Below are 21,755 nucleotides of genomic sequence, written 5' to 3'. Positions count from 1 at the left end.
TTGATCCCTCCAAGCTTTTCATCTTTTATATCAACAAACACTAAAACTGGGCAGCTTGGTATATCAACAGAAGGTTTACCATCCAGATCATGTTTAAGCAATTCATCAGGTATATACATCTACTTCAAAACACGTTTGGACCTACAATTTGATCCGCAGTATTCTTATTGCATGTAAAACTAATTTTGGGGAACCAAATCTTAGCAAACCAAACAAAACAAAACCCCAAATCAATTAAAAAAAAAATTAGGCCAAAAGAACCCACACCTAACAAAACCCCAGATTCGCTCAAAAAGAGATTTATCTTATTTTAGCTAAATGAATTCCAACTGGCCACAAACCAAAGCCTTGACCAAAATGAATTGCACTTAAGTGTCAACCAAATTTGCAAACATTTAAAAGTTCTTCGATTTTCACACACCAAAAAAACATATCAAATTAAAAAACCAATGCAATGTTAGTGAAATAAACTCGCACGGTATTTTAAGCTGTAAAACAATCACCTTGCAAATGAATAGGCATATCTGATTCTTCCAAATCCTTTCACCTCGATCCTAGAATTCGTCCCTCGTGTCATCACAAAAACATGTAGAAAATCCGGGAAAATCAAATGCTATAAACACCAAATTCCAAATTTGCAGTCAAAACCAAATTCCAAACGATGATTGTATGCATATCTGAGCCATAAGGGAACCAAATTTAAAAAATTATTTGGAGATGAAAAGCCTAATGTAAACCCTAATAAAGTTTATAAATTTTATAATAATCCTCCGATGTGGGACAACATGAAGACCCTATTGTCGAGTTGTGTTTGTATTCCGTTCCAAGGACTGTGTAACTAACAAATCAGGGCTCAAAAATTCAGATTTATCTTTCAGAGGAAGAGAGAGAGTGTTACAGTGACAATGGCAGTGAGAGCTAAGAAATAGGAATCCATGACTCTTCCCATGGAAATTGTTCTGGATTGTTGCTCTTGAATAAAAAACTCTCTGCTTTGCTTGTAGCTGCTGAGTTATCAAAAGTGGAAAGGAAGCCCTTCGAAAATTCAATACAACAGGAAAAATTTATTTGCTGCAGTTTAGCACCGTCAGATTCCAAGTAAATCATACTATTTTAAAAATTCTCAATTTTAACACTGTAATGTGGATTTGGCAAAGTAATTCTGCGCAAAAATAATATTTCGAGGATTCATAAGAATGCGGGATTGAAAGAAGAGTGCAGTGTCTTGAAATAAAAGTAACTGCAAAGGAAATTAACAGTTTGCATCCTTGAATCGAACTAAAAACATAGTAATGCCATTAAATCTCTCCTCTTAGAATTACATATCATTGTTTATATGGTTTGCTGTAAATAGTAGAATTCAACTAATACTTTCAATAAGAACAACTGAAGGCATCTAAATGGTAATATTGTTAATTACCAGTTAATTTCTATTAACTAAAAACACTACACAGATCAACATTAAATAAAAAGCAATTTATTTGGAAGCTAAATTTTCCACTTACAACTGATGTCAGTGTCCAATTTGCCATTGCAAAACCTTCCAGTAGGCTGATGGTTCACAAAGTTCCTTCCATAAGGAGGGTAATCAAGCTTTCAGTGTCTGCCAACCACCGCCTTACATCCAAAGCCCCCATCTGCAGCAACCTACAACAACAACAACAACAACAAAGCCTTTTCCCACTAAGTGGGGTCGGCTATATGAATCCTAGAACGCCATTGCGCTCGGTTTTGTGTCATGTCCTCCGTTAGATCCCAGTACTCTAAGTCTTTTCTTAGAGTCTCTTCCAAAGTTTTCCTAGGTCTTCCTCTACCCCTTCGGCCCTGAACCTCTGTCCCGTAGTCACATCTTCGAACCGGAGCGTCATTCGGCCTTCTTTGCACATGTCCAAATCACCGGAGCCGATTTTCTCTCATCTTTCCTACAATTTCGGCTACTCCTACTTTACCTCGGATATCCTCATTCCCAATCTTATCCTTTCTCGTGTGCCCACACATCCCACGAAGCATCCTCATCTCCGCTACACCCATTTTGTGTACGTGTTGATGCTTCACCGCCCAACATTCTGTGCCATACAACATCGCTGGCCTTATTGCCGTCCTATAAAATTTTCCCTTGAGCTTCAGTGGCCTACGACGGTCACACAACACGCCGGATGCATTCTTACACTTCATCCATCCAGCTCGTATTCTATGGTTGAGATCTCCATCTAATTCTCCGTTCTCTTGCAAGATAGATCCTAGGTAGCGAAAACGGTCGCTTTTTGTGATCTTCGCTAGATTGCTCCGGTCATTAGCGTGGATAAGTATATAAATGGATAGAGATAGGAAAGCAAACACAAGATGTACGTGGTTCACCCAGATTGGCTACGTCCACGGAATAGAAGAGTTCTCATTAATTGTGAAGGGTTTACACAAGTACATAGGTTCAAGCTCTCCTTTAGTGAGTACAAGTGAATGATTTAGTACAAATGACATTAGGAAATATTGTGGGAGAATGATCTCGTAATCATGAAACTTCTAAGTATCGGAGTGTGGTGTCGTCTTGACTTGCCTTATCTGTCTCATAGGTAGATGTGGCATCTTCTCTGGAAGTACTCTTCCTCCATCCAGGGGTGGTATCTTTAACTGGTGGAGATGCACAAGGTAATGTATCAATTTCACTTGAAGCTTACTTGTAGTTTCAGGCTTGGTCAAGCGCGATACAAACCATGTAGTAGGAGTCCCCCAAGTCGCCGAGCTAGGGGGTCTGCTGAAAGAGGTGACAGACAAGGTAAGCAATCAGAGCTCCGACTGATTGTTCACCTTCTCCCCATCTTGCAGCAGCATGAAGGATAAAGAGAAGAAAAATGAGAAGAGATGATATGAGATACTTTTGCTTTTGAAGAAGTAACTTTCCACAGGCTTATTCTTGAACTGAGCTGGAGGGTTTTCTGGTTTCCTCCAGAGTATAAGGCCGACTGAAGAATTTGAGGGTCAAAACAAGTCCATCAAATCTAGAGTACGTTCCACCCTGCTGATATGGGATACTTTTGCTTTTGACAGAGTAATGGATGTATCGGCACGTGTGCTGTTACGCTTGTCTCCACATGCTTCCTTGTATCCTTCGCACTTGCCCTATCTGTTCCTCAAGCAGATGCGGAATCTTCCCTGGAAATATAAGATGTTGAAGATGAGTACTCGAGAGCAATGCTAGGTAAGTAATCAGGTAAGGGGTTCCAGGCAGTCAGTTCCTGGCTGGAAGCTTGATTCCAAGTGCTGACTGATTGCTCTCTTTCTCCTTGTCTTGCAGGTAAAAACAAGGCCAAAGGAAAAGACAGGGAAAAAGCATGATATGGGATACTCTTGCTTTTAACCCTGATGATATGAGATATTCTTGCTCTAGTATAGCTTGTTTGCAGAGGTATTATCGGGGGGAAGGAAAGCTGAATATTTCGAAAGGCTTCGTTGGGAGTGCCCTCTCAGATATGATGAAGGGTTGAGCATTTTTGCAGGTCTGCCTGTCTGTTGGGGATGGAGGTCGACATATATAGGAGTCTCCCTAAGAAGTAGTAATGCTATTCCTTTACCCTGCTTGGTCATAGCACGGTAGTGGGAGCTGCCAGTTTCACATGTTTTAACTCTGTCAGAGCACTTTGAAAAAGTGGTCTGTGCTATCTGGCTCTCGAGATTCGGAGAACGATGCCTTTTCGATTTTTGAGAAAGCAATCATGCTGGGGGTCTGGCTCTCGAGATTCGGAGAGCAGTGTCTCTTCGATTTTTGAGAAAGTAATCATGTTGGGAGTTTGGCTCTCGAGATTCGGAGGGCGGTGCCTCTTCGATTTTGGAGCAAGCAATCTGTTGGGAGTGTTGTCTCGAATGTGAGTAAAGGTTGGGCATGTTTGCTAGTCTACCTTGCCACGAAGCACAAAGGTTGACACACAGGGACTTTCCAATTATCCAGCAATGGTACTGTTCCTTTACCCTCTCTTCGATTTTGAGAAAGTAGTCATGTTGGGAGTCTGGCTCTCGAGATTCGGAGGACGGTGTCTCTTCGATTTTGGAGCAAGCAATCTTGTTGGGAGTGTTTTCTCGAATGTGAGTAAAGGTTGGGCATGTTTGCTAGTCTACCTTGCCACGAAGCACATAGGTTGACAAACAGGGACTTTCCAATTATCCAGCAGTGGTACTGTTCCTTTACCCTTGTGGGTAATAATATGGTAGCTAGACCTTCAAAATTTATGTGTCTAAACTTTGTTAGTGCTGTTTCTTTGCTATTCTTTTACCTTTCTTGGTCAGAGCGATGTAGTGGGAGTTGCAAGCTTCACGTGCTCAACTTTGGCAGAGAACTTTGGCAAAGTTATCTGTGGTACCCATGAGCTATTGTTGCGTGTGGGAAGTGGGTGATTGAACAGTAAGATTCATGTGCTTTCTACTTCACCAGAAGTCTTCGACAGAATGCCCATAATTTCTGCAAAGCTGAGTGTGCGTGTGACAGGTGCTGACAAGGCTAGAAAAGTAGGTGCCTCTTCGATTTCTGAGATCGGCCCTCGTGGTCTCTAAGCAGCCCAGCTTTTGAGAAAAGCGAGCGCCTCTTCGATTGATTCGGAGAACGATGCCTCATCGATTTTTGAGAAAGCAATCATGCTGGGGGTCTGGCTCTCGAAGATTCGGGGAGCAGTGTCTCTTCGATTTTTGAGAAAGTAATCATGTTGGGAGTCTGGCTCTCGAGATTCGGAGGGCGGTGCCTCTTCGATTTTGGAGCAAGCAATCTTGTTGGGAGTATTTTCTCGAATGTGAGTAAAGGTTGGGCATGTTTGCTAGTCTACCTTGCCACGAAGCACAGAGGTTGACACACAGGGACTTTCCAATTATCCAGCAATGGTACTGTTCCTTTACCCTCTCTTCGATTTTTAAGAAAGAAGTCATGTTGGGAGTCTGGCTCTCGAGATTCGGAGGACGGTGCCTCTTCGATTTTGGAGCAAGCAATCTTATTGGGAGTGTTTTCTCGAATGTGAGTAAAGGTTGGGCATGTTTGCTAGTCTACCTTGCCACGAAGCACATAGGTTGACACACAGGGACTTTCCAATTATCCAGCAGTGGTACTATTCCTTTACCCTTGTGGGTAATAATATGGTAGCTAGACCTTCAAAATTTATGGGTCTAAACTTTGTTAGTGCTGTTTCTTTGCTATTCTTTTACCCTTCTTGGTCAGAGCGATGTAGTGGAAGCTGCAAGCTTCACGTGCTCAACTTTGGCAGAGAACTTTGGCAAAGTTATCTGTGGTACCCATGAGCTATTGTTGCGTGTGGGAAGTGGGTGATTGAACAGTAAGATTCATGTGTTTTCTACTTCCCCAGAAGTCTTCGACAGAATGCCCATAATTTCCGCAAAGCTGAGTGTGCGTGTGACAGGTGCTGACAAGGCTGGAAAAGTAGGTGCCTCTTCGATTTCTGAGATTGGCCCTCGTGGTCTCTGGGGAGCCCAGCTTTTGAGAAAGCGAGCGCCTCTTCGATTTCTGAGATCAGCCTTCGAGGTCTTTGAGCAGCCCAACTTTTGAGAAAGCAAACGCCTCTTCGATTTCTGAGATCAACCCTCGTGATCTCTAAGCAGCCCAGCTTTTGAGAAAGCAAACGCCTCTTCGATTTCTGAGCAGGCGCCTCTTCGATTTCTGAAGCTCCGTCGAGTGCAGATTTTTATAGGGGCTGGCATTAAGTTCCAAAGCACACTTGAATCTCCACCAGTAGAAGCTTCATTCTTGCACTTCTAAGATCTTGATTTGTCCGACCTCTTCTCTCTTCAACACCTTTGAAAATGTCTGGCCCCTCCGACCGTCGTTTTGACTTGAACCTTGTTGAAGAGGCAGCCCCGCCTTCTCCAGACAACATATGGCGCCCATCCTTCGTCTCCCCTACTGGTCCTCTTACCGTTGGGGATTCCGTGATGAAGAATGATATGACCGCTGCGGTGGTGGCCAGGAACCTTCTCACTCCCAAAGATAACAGACTACTTTCCAAACGGTCTGATGAGTTAGCTGTTAAGGATTCGCTGGCTCTCAGTGTTCAATGTGCAGGTTCTGTGTCTAATATGGCCCAACGCCTATTTGCTCGAACCCGCCAAGTTGAATCATTGGCGGCTGAAGTGATGAGTCTCAAACAGGAGATTAGAGGGCTCAAGCATGAGAATAAACAGTTGCACCGGCTCGCACATGACTATGCTACAAACATGAAGAGGAAGCTTGACCAGATGAAGGAAACTGATGGTCAGGTTTTACTTGATCATCAGAGATTTGTGGGTTTGTTCCAAAGGCATTTATTGCCTTCGTCTTCTGGGGCTGTACCGCGTAATGAAGCTCCAAATGATCAACCTCTGATGCCTCCTCCTTCTAGGGTTCTGTCCAATACTGAGGCTCCAAATGATCCCCCTCCGGTGCCTTCTCTTTCTGGGGCTCTACGGACTGCTGAGACTTCTCCTAAGCAACCTTTGTGAAGGCTCCCTCTTGTGTGTTTATTTTGACTCATGTATATGTACATATTTGTAGCTTATCGGGGATATCAATAAATAAGCTTTCCTTCATTTCAACGTATTGTGTTAAATACACCAAAGCCTTCTTCGCTAAGTTCTTTGAATTTTCTTTTGTTGAAGCTTGTATGTTGAAGCTTTCTGAGTGGAGCATGTAGGTTGGGGTAGTGTTCCCTTAATTTTCCGAGTGAGGAAAACTTCTCGGTTGGAGACTTGGAAAATCCAAGTCACTGAGTGGGATCGGCTATATGAATCTTAGAACGCCATTGTGCTCGATCCTGTGTCATGTCCTTCGTTAGATCCAAGTACTCTAAGTCTTTTCTTAGAGTCTCTTCCAAAGTTTTCCTAGGTCTTCCTCTACCCCTTCGGCCTTGAACCTCTGTCCCATAGTCGCATCTTCTAATCGGAGCGTCAGTAGGCATTCTTTGCACATGTCCAAACCACCGTAACCGATTTTCTCTCATCTTTCCTTCAATTTCGGCTACTCCTACTTTACCCCGGATATCCTCATTCCTAATCTTATCCTTTCTCGTGTGCCCACACATCCAACGAAGCATCCTCATCTCCGCTACACCCATTTTGTGTACGTGTTGATGTTTCACCGCCCAACATTCTGTGCCATATAGCATCGCCGGCCTTATTGCCGTCCTATAAAATTTTCCCTTGAGCTTCAGTGGCATACGGCGGTCACATAACACGCCGGATGCACTCTTCCACTTCATCCATCCAGCTTGTATTCTATGGTTGAGATCTCCATCTAATTCTCCATTCTTTTGCAAGATAGATCCTAGGTAACGAAAACGGTCGCTCTTTGGTATTTCTTGATCTCCGATCCTCACCCCTAACTCGTTTTGGCCTCCATTTGCACTGAACTTGCACTCCATATATTCTGTCTTTGATCGGCTTAGGCGAAGACCTTTAGATTCCAACACTTCTCTCCAAAGGTTAAGCTTTGCATTTACCCCTTCCTGAGTTTCATCTATCAACACTATATCGTCTGCGAACAGCATACACCAAGGAATATCATCTTGAATATGTCCTGTTAACTCATCCATTACCAACGCAAAAAGGTAAGGACTTAAGGATGAGCCTTGATGTAATCCTACAGTTATGGGAAAGCTTTCGGTTTGTCCTTCATGAGTTCTTACGGCAGTCTTTGCTCCTTCATACATATCCTTTATAGCTTGGATATATGCTACTCGTACTCCTTTCTTCTCTAAAATCCTCCAAAGAATGTCTCTTGGGACCCTATCATACGCTTTTTCCAAATCTATAAAGACCATGTGTAAATCCTTTTTCTCATCTCTATATCTTTCCATCAATCTTCGTAAGAGATAGATTGCCTCCATGGTTGAGCGCCCTGGCATGAACCCGAATTGGTTGTCCGAAACCCGTGTCTCTTGCCTCAATCTATGCTCAATGACTCTCTCCCAGAGCTTCATTGTATGACTCATTAGCTTAATACCCCTATAGTTCATGCAATTTTGTACGTCGCCCTTATTCTTGTAGATAGGCACCAAAGTGCTCGTTCGCCACTCATTTGGCATCTTCTTCGTTTTCAAAATCCTATTGAAAAGGTCAGTGAGCCATGTTATACCTGTCTCTCCCAAAAGTTTCCACACTTCGATTGGTATATCGTCTGGGCCTATTGCTTTTTTATGCTTCATCTTCTTCAAAGCTACAACCACTTCTTCCTTCCGGATTCGACGATAAAAAGAGTAGTTTCTACACTCTTCTGAGTTACTCAACTCCCCTAAAGAAGCACTCATTTCATGTCCTTCATTGAAGAGATTATGAAAATAACCTCTCCATCTGTCTTTAACCGCGTTCTCTGTAGCAAGAACCTTTCCATCCTCATCCTTGATGCACCTCACTTGGTTTAGGTCCGTTGTCTTCTTTTCCCTTGCTCTAGATAGTTTATAGATATCCAACTCTCCTTCTTTGGTATCTAGTCGTTTATACATATCGTCGTAAGCCGCTAACTTAGCTTCTCTGACAGCTTTCTTCGCCTCTTGCTTCGCTTTTCTATACCTTTCACCATTTTCATCGGTCCTCTCCTTGTATAAGGCTTTACAACATTCCTTCTTAGCCTTCACCTTTGTTTGTACCTCCTCATTCCACCACCAAGATTCCTTTTGGTGTGGGGCAAAGCCCTTGGACTCTCCTAATACCTCTTTTGCTACTTTTCGGATACAACTAGCCATGGAATCCCACATTTGGCTAGCTTCCCCCTCTCTATCCCACACACATTGGGTGATTACCTTCTCTTTGAAAATGGCTTGTTTTTCTTCTTTTAGATTCCACCATCTAGTCCTTGGGCACTTCCAAGTCTTGTTCTTTTGTCTTACTCTTTTGATATGTACATCCATCACCAACAAGCGATGTTGATTAGCCATGCTCTCTCCTAGTATAACTTTGCAATCCTTACAAGTTATACGATCCCCTTTCCTCATTAGAAGAAAATCTATTTGTGTTTTTGACGACCCACTCTTGTAGGTGATCACATGTTCTTCTCTCTTCTTAAAGAAGGTGTTGGCTAAGAAGAGATCATATGCCATTGCAAAATCCAAGATAGCTTCCCCATCCTCGTTTCTCTCCCCAAAACCATGGCCACCATGAAAACCTCCATAGTTGCCTGTCTTCCTGCCCACGTGTCCATTTAAATCTCCTCCTATAAATAACTTCTCCGTCTGAGCAATTCCTTGCACCAAGTCTCCAAGATCTTCCCAAAATTTCTCCTTCGAACTCGTATCCAACCCTACTTGAGGTGCGTACGCACTAATCACATTGATAAGTTCTTGTCCTATTACAATCTTGATTGCCATGATTCTATCTCCTACCCTCTTGACATCTACAACATCTTGTACCAAGGTCTTGTCCACGATGATGCCAACACCGTTTCTCGTTCTATTTGTGCCCGAATACCAAAGTTTAAACCCTGAGTTTTCTAGATCCTTTGCCTTACTACCAACCCACTTAGTTTCTTGTAGGCACATAATATTTATCCTTCTCCTCACCATAACTTCCACTACTTCCATAGATTTTCCCGTTAAGGTTCCTATATTCCACGTTCCTAAACGCATTTTGCTCTCTTGAACTCTACCCTTCTGTCCTAGCTTCTTCACCCTCCCCCGTCTAATAGGATCAAAGTACTTCTTTTGTGTGTCCCGGGTAAAGTTGATAGGAGCATATGCTCCCAAACAACTTTGAGTGGAGTCGTTCGAAAAGAAGTTTCTATGGCCCCCTTGCTCATTTAACACTGCATCCGGGTGCCGATGGAGATACAGCGACCCTTGCTCACTTATCACTGTGCTCGGGCCACACAGCGCGCCACTTACGGGTGACGCCCTAGCTTTAGCGCGATTTTGTTCTGGATTCATTTTCATAAGGATTCGACGTGATCATGGAGTGCCGGCTGTCGACTACCTGACGCCCTCCCCCTCCTCCTTTATCCGGGCTTGGGACCGGCCATGTAAGACATAGGCGGAGTTCATCTGCAGCAACCTAAACCGACCAAAATCCAAAATCCTGAAATTCCCAAACACAATAAATCCAATAGCAATTCTGAGACTTTCAAATATAAGGAGATGGACCAACACAGAGAGAAAAGACTTAAATTTACAGCAAGATGAAAGCTTTTTCAAATTTGAGGGCCAAATCTAATGAAATTTAGCAAAATGACCAAACAGATGTGGAATCTTTTGCATCCCTGGGAATTCTGGATTAGGGTCTTACGGAGATGAAGATATAAGCAATGTCTATAGGGATTTTAATTTGGTAATTGTTCTTTTATTCTTGAAGAGATGCTAGAGTAAAAATTTCAAAGACTAATTCTAAAGTTTTCTCAAATAAATAAATGTAGGCTGAATGGTTCATTGCTATTGAGAAAAGAAAACACCTTAACAAAGTGGAAGCACTCTTATCGTGTGTTAAGATTTTTTTATTATTGGAAGCCCATGATATACAATCATGAGCTCTACGTAAAGAAACATTGGAATCATCATGAGAAAAAATCAATAACCAACCACATGACCACAATTTAAGCCTCGCCTTGCTTGCTAATTGTGGGGTTTTAAAGCTAGAAGCCCATTAAACATTGACAGACACCAGACTCCCCAATGACGCAAATTTCTATTGCATATCTGACCAAAACAACCTTCACACAGAATGTCCACTTAGAAGCGTACTTCCTACAACCAATTTTAAAACATGCATAGAAATTTTGCATGTTTGATTTCTGAAAAACAACCAGTATCTAAGCTAGTAGAACTTTGGAAATGCTTGACAAAAGAATACGTATAGGGTGGACTAATATATATATATATATCTGTGTGTGTCCAACTGTCCATAAATTCCTTACCACATCAACCTTGGCCCATTTGAATCTATAAATTTGAATTTGTTTAAATTCCCATGGCTACACTTCTTTACAAACACTTATTAGCTGCTAATAATTAAACTGACCAACTATGATTACTGTGATGAGCTATAGGATACAAAATGTGTGATATAATTCTGTTTGTTTAGTAAAACTATTACACAGCTAATGTTTCTCTCGCCTCTGTTTTCCTTCCAATAATGATTGATACAAAACAGACATTCTTCATTGGGAATCAAGGATTGCAACATTAATATTATCAATGATTGACAATGTAAATTGACCCAAATAAAAGGATAGTCCACATTAAAATATGTTAGACTTAAAACATTCTTCTACATCCACCAAAACTTTTTAAATCCTCTAAAATTATATCGTGGTCAAATACATTTGAATTTTCATAAGCTTTATGCTGTTAAAAGTTTAAAATCAGATAATAAAAAATAAGCAAGCACATGATAGGAAGTCAATGAAACCTGCAATGTCAAATCCCGAGTCAGCAGCACATTTCTTGCAATGGTTCACGTGGCTACCTCAAAACAGGTTGACATTTAAGCTTCATTATGAATGGAAAGATTAATAGATGATAATTAAGAAGGATCAGGAGAAACAAAAAAGCCAGTGAACTGATGAAAGAGCGAAAAAGAGAAACAAAAAACCTCAATTAAGCAATTAAATGGAGTATTACTTGTTAGAGCTAGATAAGTACCTAGTTCCTCAGAGAGTGAACTGATGAGAGTGCAGAGAAACGAATGATTGAGAAATTCAAGCTCTGAGCTCAAAGTTGGGGCTTCCACTTTCCAACTGGGGAAGAAATAACAGACGAAACAAACAGAGCCAATCCACCTAAAATATTAATCAAATGGGTTTTCTTCTAATTCAAAATTTGGACCACCCAAATTCCAATGAAGCAATAACCATTCAAAATTCCAACAGATTGAAGCCCTCACAGACTACAAATCATCAATACCCAGCAGTAAAAATATTGAAAACAGTAATAATGAAGGAAACAGAAATTAAAGATGCGAGCCATTCTCTAAATCTCAGACACCAATCCAAATTACCAGTAACCAATAGATAGAAAAGATTGAGTTTTTTTGTATCATTCAATAAGGATCCTATATCTACCAAGCGCAATGGTGCTCTAGGATTCATATACCCGATCACCATGATCAATCAACACACAGGAGTACCAATTAAGAAAGAAACTGCCATAGTAGCTATCATAATCACCTCCGTCACGGAAAAACCGTCTCATGTGGTTGGGAATTATAAGAACCTGCACTATCTGGTACTCTGGCCCAGAAGGAGTGGCCCCTTGCTTTTGCAGCCTGCGTCAGATTCTTCATCAAGTATCGGTCATAACACTGCACCAAACCAGGTTGAATCAGAGAACTACTTCAAAGTTCAAATAGAAGTACAAAATCAAATGAGCTACATGCTTAAGGTCATAACCACAGATGAATGAAGGGCTATTAACTTAACATTTAGAAATAACCGTCAGTCCCTAGCTATTATGCATGCCACTAATGAAAGGAGGGATCACCATTTATTAAGGTACCTGGAATTCACCAATACCAGGATATTTCCAACCATGCCGTTCAGGATAAGGATACCGTAGCTCTCCACACGGACCTAATACAACTTCAATTTCTGCTTTTATTCCTTCCTAAAAAAACTCATGAAATTCAACTCCGAAGCTCCTCATGTAGTCGAAGTAAACATGCATTGGTTCCATTATAATATAACAAAATAGAAACTCTCAGCATTAAACAGTAAGAATGCATAGAGTCTAATTCTTAGAGCATAGAAAAGGAAAATTCTTCCATTTTCTTCCAAGTCTCACTGATTAAAACTTTCACCCAAAAAAACACTCTATCTCTCTGATCAAACGAAAACTCCAAAACCAATTCAATGGTTGATTCAAAAGGTTTATACTATAAAGAAAATAACCATACAGTATGGATACCTAGTCTTTTTTTGATGGAAAAGAATCTTGTAACAATGCTTTTGTTTGATTAATACAATCTGGTCTCGGTTAAAATCTAGTATCATTTATAGAAAGGGGAAAAAAAGTTGTAGTAATATTCCCATAATACGCTGCAACATGCTTGCATTTCTCCGCACCAAGTTCCCAAGGAACACCAACCGGTGGTTAATCATGTCAGCATCCAGAATCACAACCCTGGGACTGATAAATAAAGCCAACCAGATACTCGAGATAAAAAAAGGTGAAACTACATGCATAGAGAACTATAAATAAGACAAAAGTCAGTTCTTTGCAAAACCAACAATTGCATTTACCAAAAAATGAAATAAAAATAAAACCCAACAACCAAAAATAGGAGCATGTGCAGTAGTAGTCATGTAAGAGTTCAGTTCGGAAATTTAGATTAACCCATTACATCATTTCTATAAAAAATATTCAATCATTGAGCAAAATTAATATGTTGGCAGAAAAACAAATCTTATGAAAATGGTGTGTGGATTTATAGTTAACCAAAGCATTGATTATAAAAACTGTGACATCTAACTGATCAAAAGAATAATCTTTACATTGATAACATACAAATGCAAAGGTGATATCAAGTTTTTCAATTGCTTCCCCACCCACCCCCCCCCCCCCCCCCCGGGGAAAAAAATACATTTATAACTTGTAAGTGGTCTTGCTAACTATAGCTTACGTTAAGTCCCAAACTTACGATATTTGGATATATGATAGTGAAACTGTAACATTGTTCTTTGCATCCAACATTAATTCCTTGAAATATATGTTTTAATCCTTGGATCATCTACTTTTATCTCAAGGATTACCACAACTGTCTTTCAAATTTTATCTTCTCCATTACTTCCAGCCAAAAGAAGAAAAAAAATAGGAAACTACACACATTTGATAACAGAAACAGAGATCACTTCCAGAACCTGTTCCTGTTTGGATAAAAATGGCATCACACTGCCGGATAAAACACAAATGCTTGTGGCTACCCATACAATATGTGGAAATATATATACCAGCCCAAGCATCCTTACAGTATATAAGCACATAACTAATAGATACATATAAAGAGTCGTTTGGGATATAGATATGGGTGTACCTGGAAGAATAGAGATGCAATGAGTCAAAGAGAGTAAAGAGAGATGGTGGAATTTCGGAGGAATACTGGACGACGACAAACTGCGCAGCCATAGCTGTTGGTGGCGGTGATTCCGCTGCGAGAGACAATTTGAAAAAAAGTATTCAATAAATCTTGCAGAAATATAATAATTCAGTCATGAGCTTCGAATCATTGGCATTTCAATTTTAAGATAGTATTAACTGTTTACAAAATTAGAAGCAGCTGATGGCATAGCATACCGGCTTCAAAAGGCTTCAAGTATGCTAAAGTAGACATAATCTTCAGTATGTAGAGATGTTTTCCTTTCTGAATCTTTCCTGCAACAGATCACAACTGGTTTCTACAAATTTTGAAAACCGAAGCTGTTAGTATGAATGTCTGTTAAATTTAATCTTTTAACAGTAGGACGTATAAGAAAACAAAATGAAGGTGCATACATAATCCATGTTTCCCTTTTTTTTCATCTACTCAATCAGATAAACGTGAGTGTTAAATGAGTGCATTTAAATTAAAAACTCTTAGATTTCACTTTCACTTAATCATAGGCATCCACTCATCCGTAACAAATGGAGAAATAAGCATAAATCACCTTGAGACAACACAGAGTCGACTGTCTAAATAGATCTTAATCTGTTAATTCCCTATAATAATTGGGATTACTAATATAGTGTCAAGAAATGATTGGAAATAAAAATATGGGTAAACCTGTGACAGAAGACAGACTTACAATAATTCAGCCTTCAATCCTAAGGTCCTTTGAATCAAAGAGTTGAATCTTAATGCAAGTTTTCTGCAATCTTCCAGAAATACAAATAAAAAGTTAAAATCCAAGACTAAAAATTAACTGATATCCCAACTTTTTAATAAATTGTGATGAAAAAATCAACAAAATAGAATGAAAAACATGACTTACACATTTAAGGCATAGTTCAATCTTGATCTAAAGTTGATGGTGAGTTGATTGGTAGTCACCAACTCTAAATGAGAATTCATCAGAACCTAGAAATTTAAACACAGAATTTTATAAAATCAATATTTACTAAAACCCAATTATTTTATTTATCATATATGATGGCTTGCCAAAGACTAAATAAAAAAATGCGCATGGAGAGTCAAAACTCTGTCAAAAATCCATCTTCAAAGTACTATTAAATGCCAGCATTTACCCAATTTTAAGAAATTGAATTGTTAAAACTTAAATACCATGATCAATTCACCTTCCTTAATCTTTTCTAAAGTTTCCTCCCACTCTTCTTTAACCGCTGCACACAAAAAAAAAAAAATAACGCATTACTTCTTAAATACTAAAGTTGAAGATCTTAAGTTCATAAATTATCCAAGACTTAATAAGCTCGTCAAAATAAGCATCCATCCAAATAATAGCACTCAAATTGAGTTCCTCTGTTTCCCAACATTTTCTCAACAACCAAGCAGAGGAAAGTTGTGTTAAACTAAACAGGTAGCAGTTGTGAGTTGGGTTTCACCTTTTTAAATTCATAATATTTTTAACATGCATGCCCATCATTATTTCTTTAATTTGCTTTCGAAATGGGGTAAGATCATATTGGTTTAAAACTACTGTTAACATGTTATCATTCAGCCCATCCACAGCTTTCAAAAGATGGTAAAGGTAGCCAAGAATTAATCAATAGCAGGTAAACACGCCAACTGTGTCTTTCAAATTTTATCTTCTCCATCACTTTCCAGCCAAAAGAAGAAAAAAAAAAAAGGAAACTACACAACATTTGATAACAGAAACAGAGATCACTTCCAGAATCTGTTGGGATAAAAATGGCATCACACTGCCGGATAAAACACAAATGTTTGTGGCTACCAATACAATATGTGGAAATATATATACCAGCCCAAGCATATTTACAGTATATAAGCACATAACTAACATTTTTCTCTGACTTGACCATATGTTTTTCAAAACTGATGCTCCAAAGCACTAAGCAAAATAATTTCTCCGGCACAATTTGCACCCACACCAAACAACAATCCAATACTTTATCTTTGTACAATTGTCTCACAATCACATAATTGTTAATTCACAACACGAACCAATCGATGTTACTGGTACAAAATATAATCACCTACACCTAATCATCTTATATTAAGAAGACATCATACAATAACAATGAATGTTTTACACTGTGCAAGTGAAGCAGCTTTCATTTGCCAATTTCTCAAGCGATAATGCAAGCTCCATTGCTGGATAAAAAAAATAAGGACTGAGAAGACATCAAATCCAATGCAGACAACAGATAAAATTGAACCCAAAAGGCAAAATCCTTATCTAACAAATAGATACATATAAAGAGTCATTTGGGATATAGATATGGGTGTGTACCTGGAAGAATAGAGACGCACTGAGTCGGAGAGAGAGTAAAGAGAGATAGTGGAATTTCGGAGGAATACTGGACAACGACGAACTGTGCAGCCATAGCTGTTGGTGGCAGTGATTCCGCTGCGAGAAACAGTTTGAAAAAAAGTATTCAATAAATCTTACATAACTATAATAATTCAATCATGAGCTTTGAATCATTGGCATTTCAATTATAAGGATTCATAATTTCGATTTTAAGATAGTATTAACTGTTTACAAAATTAGAAGCAACTGATGGCATAGCATACCGGCTTCAAGTATGCTAAAGTTAGACATAATCTTCGGTATGTAGAGGTATTTTCTTTTCTGAACTTTCCTTCAACAGATCACAGCTGGTTTTCACAAATTTTGAAAACAGAAGCTGTTAGTATGGATGTTTGTTAAATTTAATCCCGTAACAGTAGGGCGTATAAGAAAACAAAGTACAAATCAAATTAAGTGCATTTCACTTTCATGTATTTTTTATTGCATCTAATGATGTGATTTATCAATTGCAGGAAGTAGTTATCAAGTTAAGTGAACAATTGAGTCATTTGAAAAGTTTGGTAAGTGTCTTATGCCCTGGTTTATGTTCAAGCCTGAGTTCTTTAGTTAGCCTATAGTGACTATATTTCTATTCATATATTTGGGTGTGGTGGTACTGTTGGCGCCATAACTTTGAATCCCAAGATTTTTCAACTATGGCACTTAGATTTAATCTGATGATCAATTATGACACATTTAAAAGTTTAGATGTCTTTGATATAATGTTCTTCAGATGTTAAAGAAAAACAACAACCTAATGACCAATTAGGGGAGCAAAATTTCTGTGATTATTTTTATTTTATAACATACATAGTTTTTGATAAGCATTCTTGTAAGGTCCATTACATTTGTAAGTATAACTGAACCTCAAATTGTCGGTCATGAAGAAACTGAAATTCAAGAATCAAAATCTAAAAGAATCTACAAAACTGGAGACTCTAACTGTCCTACTATAGATCAATGGCTGAAAACACAGGACAAAACTTTGCGCTAAACTTTTCTCTGTTGTGTTTACTAATTTCGTTCAAATTCAAATCACACAACAAAAACTTGTTAATAATAATTAACAAACAATGCCAGCAACCTAACAACAAAACCAACAGCACACTAAACAGAAGCTAACAATTGAAACAGAATAAGAAGAGCTTAAAGCTCTATTAAAAAGTTCCTGCGCAAAAAAATTCAAGCGGCTTCAGATGGTCTCCTAAGCACAAAATTATAGTGTAATAAAGGAAAATCCCATTTAAAATCTCGAATAGATCCAAGAACTCAAAAACTCCAGAAAACCCAATTCGATGAACAAATTCCAAATTCGTCAACCATTGGAAGTTAATAGTACAGGCCTTGATGTCATGCATAACATGATTACTGAGTATGATTACTGTGCTAATCCCTCATGTTCAGATCATGATATTAATAAAACAGCCTAACATACACATGGGATTCTGTGCTAACACCACCTATCTAATATGGTAATGCTTTGAAAATAATGACATGAAGAAAGAATGGTAATTAAGCATGATGAGATTACCATTAGCATAATGTGTCCAAAAGATGGGATTACATTAAAGACACCATTAGCATAATGTGTCCAAATTCAGAATACTTCCTCAATATGTTTTGTAAATGCTAACACCAGTAGCAAAGCAATCGTCTAGCATCTAACAAATTTAAGAATGGATAGAAAAATACCTTAGTAGTGATCTCTTTTGTGCCTGCCTGGACTATACTTGCAGCCAACTGAGCCGCCAATGCCGCAACCAAAGATAATTTTCCAAAACCCTATCCAAATTAAATAAACGGAAAACCAAAAACAGACAGATAATGTGTATCAATATCAACCATCTTCATCTACAATCATGAATCAAGAATATACATAATAACAAAAATAATGCAACCTGAAATTAAATATGCAGCATATTGCCAATTAGAATTGAAAGGCAAAAATATCATTCCACATATTTCTATTGTGCTACAAATTCACTATTAAGTAGCAAAAAATTCAAACTTGGGCTCTCAAGTTGTCTTTTTGATTCCGCAAGGTTCAAAAGAAATCCTCAGCAAAAAAGATGACAGAGGAACAGTACTACACTGTTTATGAAACCTAACGCGCGTTGGGCACACATGTTTATATTTTATGTTTTTTTCTTTTTGTCCTTGTCATTACATAAAGTTATTAGATGGTTTTTTTATTAAAATGCAAAGTTTTGGAGCCCTTTCCATTAATTTTCCTTAAAATGAAAATTGTTGCTGGTAAGGTGTGTGGCTATGAGTTCCTCTGACCTAAACTAACAACATGCCAAATGTTTGGATACAGAGACAAACATAATTCCAAGTAGTGAGATAAAACAATTAGTGTCTTAAACTGTTCATCCATTTGCTAATAAAGAATTAGAGTACACAATAGACGGAATTAGCTGAATGACCTTCGTTGGCCAACGTTGAATAACATTCACATCCAAAAATATCTCAAATTTTGATAACGGAATTCGTGGAGATGATAAAAGAGAGAATCAGAAACTAATGAGATATTAAAATACATGCAACTTGAAAACCATACTACAATTCTGGCTCGCACACACAGAATGCACAACCTATTTGAAACCCCGGTCACCCATGTGAAAGAAAATAAAGAAATTGTAACCGAGTATGTACTAAACTTAAAGGAGAAAGCAAATGAGAGAACTATACCACTCTTTCTGGAATTAAGCAGAGACAAAGGCTGAAGTCAGGAGACAGCATTGCCTTCAGTGCCTGCACATCAATACAACACTCATAAACATTTAACACACTTCTTATTTACAATTAAAAGAAATGTTCCAAAGCAGCAAGATTCAGTACAGACCTTAACCAAGATGCGGGAAACAATTTGGGTGCTCTCCCTAGCCAACTTTCCGGCGTCCATGTGGTCAACTGACCAACTTTGTCCCAACGTCGATCCGCCCCTGCGTGGGTGTAGGTCTTATGTTCAATATATTGCAAAAGGGGAAGATTCCATTGCAAGAGCTCCCTAAAATCAAACTAAAACATGCAATTGTACCTAAAAGGGGAGAGCAGCTAGGAAAATACAAAATTTCACAATGTAGTTTAGATGTTGAGTAGGCATAGAGCCTGAAGTTTGTTTCCACTAAAACATGCAATTGTACCTAAAAGGGGAGATCAGTTTTCTTGATGATTAGGAATTAGTTGTGGAATAAACAATTAGAGACAAAGCTAGAATGAGTACAAATAACCAACTTGTTTCCTCAATGATGAGTCTGTCAAGCTAACTAAAAGATTAGTAGCTAAGTTAGTAGGTATAAACCAACTGTCTTTCCTTCCCTGGATAAGTACACAAAAAGATAGAAATTTAAAACTTGAGGTCAGGAAATGGTTAAAACTGTCATCTGGGAAATTATTACCAATTTAGTGCATGTTATACCAAGAATAAATCACAAAAGTATAACCTGCTGAAGTTTGATCGGTCCCAAATCTGCAAGATCCTTGACTATATTATTTTGCCTCTCATTGAATGTATTTATGTTATATGCCTGACACACAAAAAAGAGAATAGAATCAAGAGGTGAGAGATTAATTCCAGGTAGAAACTTTCCATGTGGAAGAAAACACTTTTCTACAAAAGAAATAAAAAAATGAATACTATGAGAAGTTCTTATGGCAACATTTACTGCAGCACTATTCATATTTTAGTTGGAAATAACTATAAGCCAAAAACAAATATGGAGGAATTCAATAAAGCATATGCTACGGCAAAGGAATAGTCATGTATAAAGAGCATATAACTAATACCTCGCCGTTAACATGAAAACTAAGTTCTACCAGGAATGAAATCAAATATGCAGAATCTAATCCACGCTCCTGCGCCAAAAAGGAGAGGTGAGGAGAGACCAACATAGCTACTGTGAAGGAAAAAAAAAACACAAAATATCAGAACAACATCAAAAGTTAGACTTGCAGAATCCCAAATTACACTTTCCCAAATTCATCGAGACAATTTCTTAACTAATGTAACTTCTCTAGTTTTCATAAAAATATTAACGTGGGTAAAATCATATTCCACAAAATTAGAAATTGGAGAGTGAAATTAAACACCAAAACTTCACAGGGGAGGTTTACCATTATATATGCAGGCATTGAAATCAAAACCTTCTTCCGCCATGGAAGTCAAATGTGATGTTTGAATTGAAAAGCTATAAGTTGGCATCCCCATCTTCAATACATCCCTTGGGAACAATACGAAGTTGTATCTGCACCAAAATCAGCAAACACACATCATCAAATCACATTCTATACATACATACATATAAAAAATAAATAGATTTAAATTCCAAATTGGGCATGAAATTACTTGCCTTGAGTGGGGAGGGTTTTACAAAACGTCGCCTTTGGAGACCCAAGCCTTTGAGCGGCTGCGGCGCCTGGTGTGGCGGTGCGAGACAGAGAGAGTTTGAGAAGCAGCGATTAATTTTTTGGATGAGAGAAACGGAATGAAGCAGAAGACTCGAGAAGAGGCATCCTCAACGATGAAGTTCACGCAAATATTTTTAGGTCTCAATGCACCTATACTGCAAACCAACGAAAATGCAAATGCATTAATACAATTGCCAATACCAATTTCTAAGATTTTAGCATTCTCTTTACCCTTGCAACCGAAAACCAAAAATCCCGGAAAAATGAGCAAGAAGCTTAAGCAGAAAAACATCATATTTTAAACCACCAAAACCCAATACCCATTTAACCTGAGATTTTAGTGTTCTCTTTACCCTTGTGCAAGCGAAAACCAAAAATCCCAGGAAAATGAGCAAGAAGCTTAAGCAGAAAAAAAAAACATATTTTCAACCACCAAAACCCAATACCCATTTAATCATTCACGAACGAAAAATCTAAATACAGAGTGAAAGATCAACAAACTGAAAATCCCAAAAAAAAAGTCACAAAAAAGAAGAAGAAAACTGACCTTAAAACAGAAGACAATGCACAGAACAGAGAGATGCATCCCCAAAATGAGAGAAAATGAGAGAAAATGAGAGAAAACGAAACAAAGGAACCCCCAAAACCTAACCCAACAGTTCACATCTATGGTAACAGCAAAGAATGGAATAAAAAATGGAACTTAGCTTTCGAAATCCAGCCATTGATCCGACATGCAAAAGGGAACGGACGATCCAGAGTGATTCATGAACTGAGGGGACCTTACTCGGCTCTGTTCATCATCCAACCCCTCCCTCTCTCTTTCTCTCACTGTTTCCCTTCCACTCACCCATGCCAGGATCCCTCTCCCTCTCTCTCTCGCTGTCTCTCCCTCTCTATCTATCGGAGGCATGGCCTCCCATCCCCGAAACCCTCA

The 21,755-nt window shown here is 38.7% G+C and overlaps 3 protein-coding genes across 13 annotated transcripts; 1 reads left to right on the top strand and 2 right to left on the bottom strand.

Annotated features, from left to right (window-relative positions):
- Positions 1-2,928: 2,928 nt before the first annotated feature.
- Positions 2,929-6,468, top strand: LOC126613624 (uncharacterized). Of its 2 annotated transcripts, none has more exons than XM_050281199.1 (2): positions 2,929-4,129; positions 4,828-6,468. In XM_050281199.1, exon 2 carries the CDS (start codon positions 5,794-5,796, stop codon positions 6,466-6,468), a length of 675 nt encoding a protein of 224 aa, XP_050137156.1. In that variant the 5' UTR covers positions 2,929-4,129; positions 4,828-5,793. The 2 variants fall into 2 exon arrangements, with proteins under 2 accessions (XP_050137156.1, XP_050137158.1); XM_050281201.1 differs by lacking the exon at positions 2,929-4,129 and adding an exon at positions 4,655-4,827 and having other exon boundaries at positions 5,046-6,468.
- A 6,501-nt stretch (positions 6,469-12,969) lies between these two features.
- Positions 12,970-19,554, bottom strand: LOC126613626 (uncharacterized). Of its 10 annotated transcripts, none has more exons than XM_050281205.1 (12): positions 19,449-19,554; positions 19,254-19,353; positions 19,100-19,162; positions 18,101-18,190; positions 16,349-16,465; positions 16,149-16,209; positions 15,199-15,257; positions 14,909-14,994; positions 14,723-14,792; positions 14,235-14,357; positions 13,975-14,089; positions 12,970-13,070 (listed from the first exon to the last, which is right to left on the bottom strand). In XM_050281205.1, the coding sequence occupies exons 2-9, from the start codon at positions 19,311-19,313 to the stop codon at positions 14,729-14,731; spliced, it is 600 nt and encodes a 199-aa protein (XP_050137162.1). In that variant the 5' UTR covers positions 19,314-19,353; positions 19,449-19,554; the 3' UTR covers positions 12,970-13,070; positions 13,975-14,089; positions 14,235-14,357; positions 14,723-14,728. The 10 variants fall into 10 exon arrangements, with proteins under 10 accessions (XP_050137162.1, XP_050137161.1, XP_050137159.1 ...); XM_050281204.1 differs by having other exon boundaries at positions 14,235-14,335; XM_050281202.1 differs by having other exon boundaries at positions 14,723-14,785.
- On the bottom strand, positions 19,548-21,355 carry LOC126613628 (general transcription and DNA repair factor IIH subunit TFB2-like). The gene is made up of 5 exons (XM_050281214.1): positions 20,761-21,355; positions 20,525-20,655; positions 20,198-20,307; positions 19,855-19,938; positions 19,548-19,729 (listed from the first exon to the last, which is right to left on the bottom strand). Exons 2-5 carry the CDS (start codon positions 20,616-20,618, stop codon positions 19,622-19,624), a joined length of 396 nt encoding a protein of 131 aa, XP_050137171.1. The 5' UTR covers positions 20,619-20,655; positions 20,761-21,355; the 3' UTR covers positions 19,548-19,621.
- Between the last annotated feature and the right edge of the window lie 400 nt (positions 21,356-21,755).

This window comes from Malus sylvestris (assembly GCF_916048215.2).
Source record: "Malus sylvestris chromosome 14 unlocalized genomic scaffold, drMalSylv7.2 SUPER_14_unloc_1, whole genome shotgun sequence".
In the NCBI taxonomy this organism is placed as follows: domain Eukaryota; kingdom Viridiplantae; phylum Streptophyta; class Magnoliopsida; order Rosales; family Rosaceae; genus Malus; species Malus sylvestris.
Note: the sequence above shows the minus strand (reverse complement) of the source record. Positions and strands in the feature narration are given on the sequence as shown.

Bases quoted from the DNA above. Each gene is read 5' to 3' on its own strand.
- LOC126613624 (XM_050281199.1), top strand. From the start codon at position 5,794: ATGTCTGGCCCCTCCGACCGTCGTTTTGACTTGAACCTTGTTGAAGAG.
- LOC126613626 (XM_050281202.1), bottom strand. From the start codon at position 19,313: ATGGACGCCGGAAAGTTGGCTAGGGAGAGCACCCAAATTGTTTCCCGC. The intron at 19,163-19,253 runs GTCTGTACTGAA...ATTGATGTGCAG, and splicing joins TTTCCCGCATCTTGGTTAAG to GCACTGAAGGCAATGCTGTC. The intron at 14,786-14,908 runs GTAAGTCATGTT...GGAAGATTGCAG, and splicing joins TTGAACTATGCCTTAAATGT to AAAACTTGCATTAAGATTCA.
- LOC126613628 (XM_050281214.1), bottom strand. From the start codon at position 20,618: ATGGGGATGCCAACTTATAGCTTTTCAATTCAAACATCACATTTGACT. The intron at 20,308-20,524 runs GTAAACCTCCCC...TTTCCTTCACAG, and splicing joins CAATGCCTGCATATATAATG to TAGCTATGTTGGTCTCTCCT. The intron at 19,730-19,854 runs GTTATACTTTTG...GTACTTATCCAG, and splicing joins GACCGATCAAACTTCAGCAG to GGAAGGAAAGACAGTTGGTT.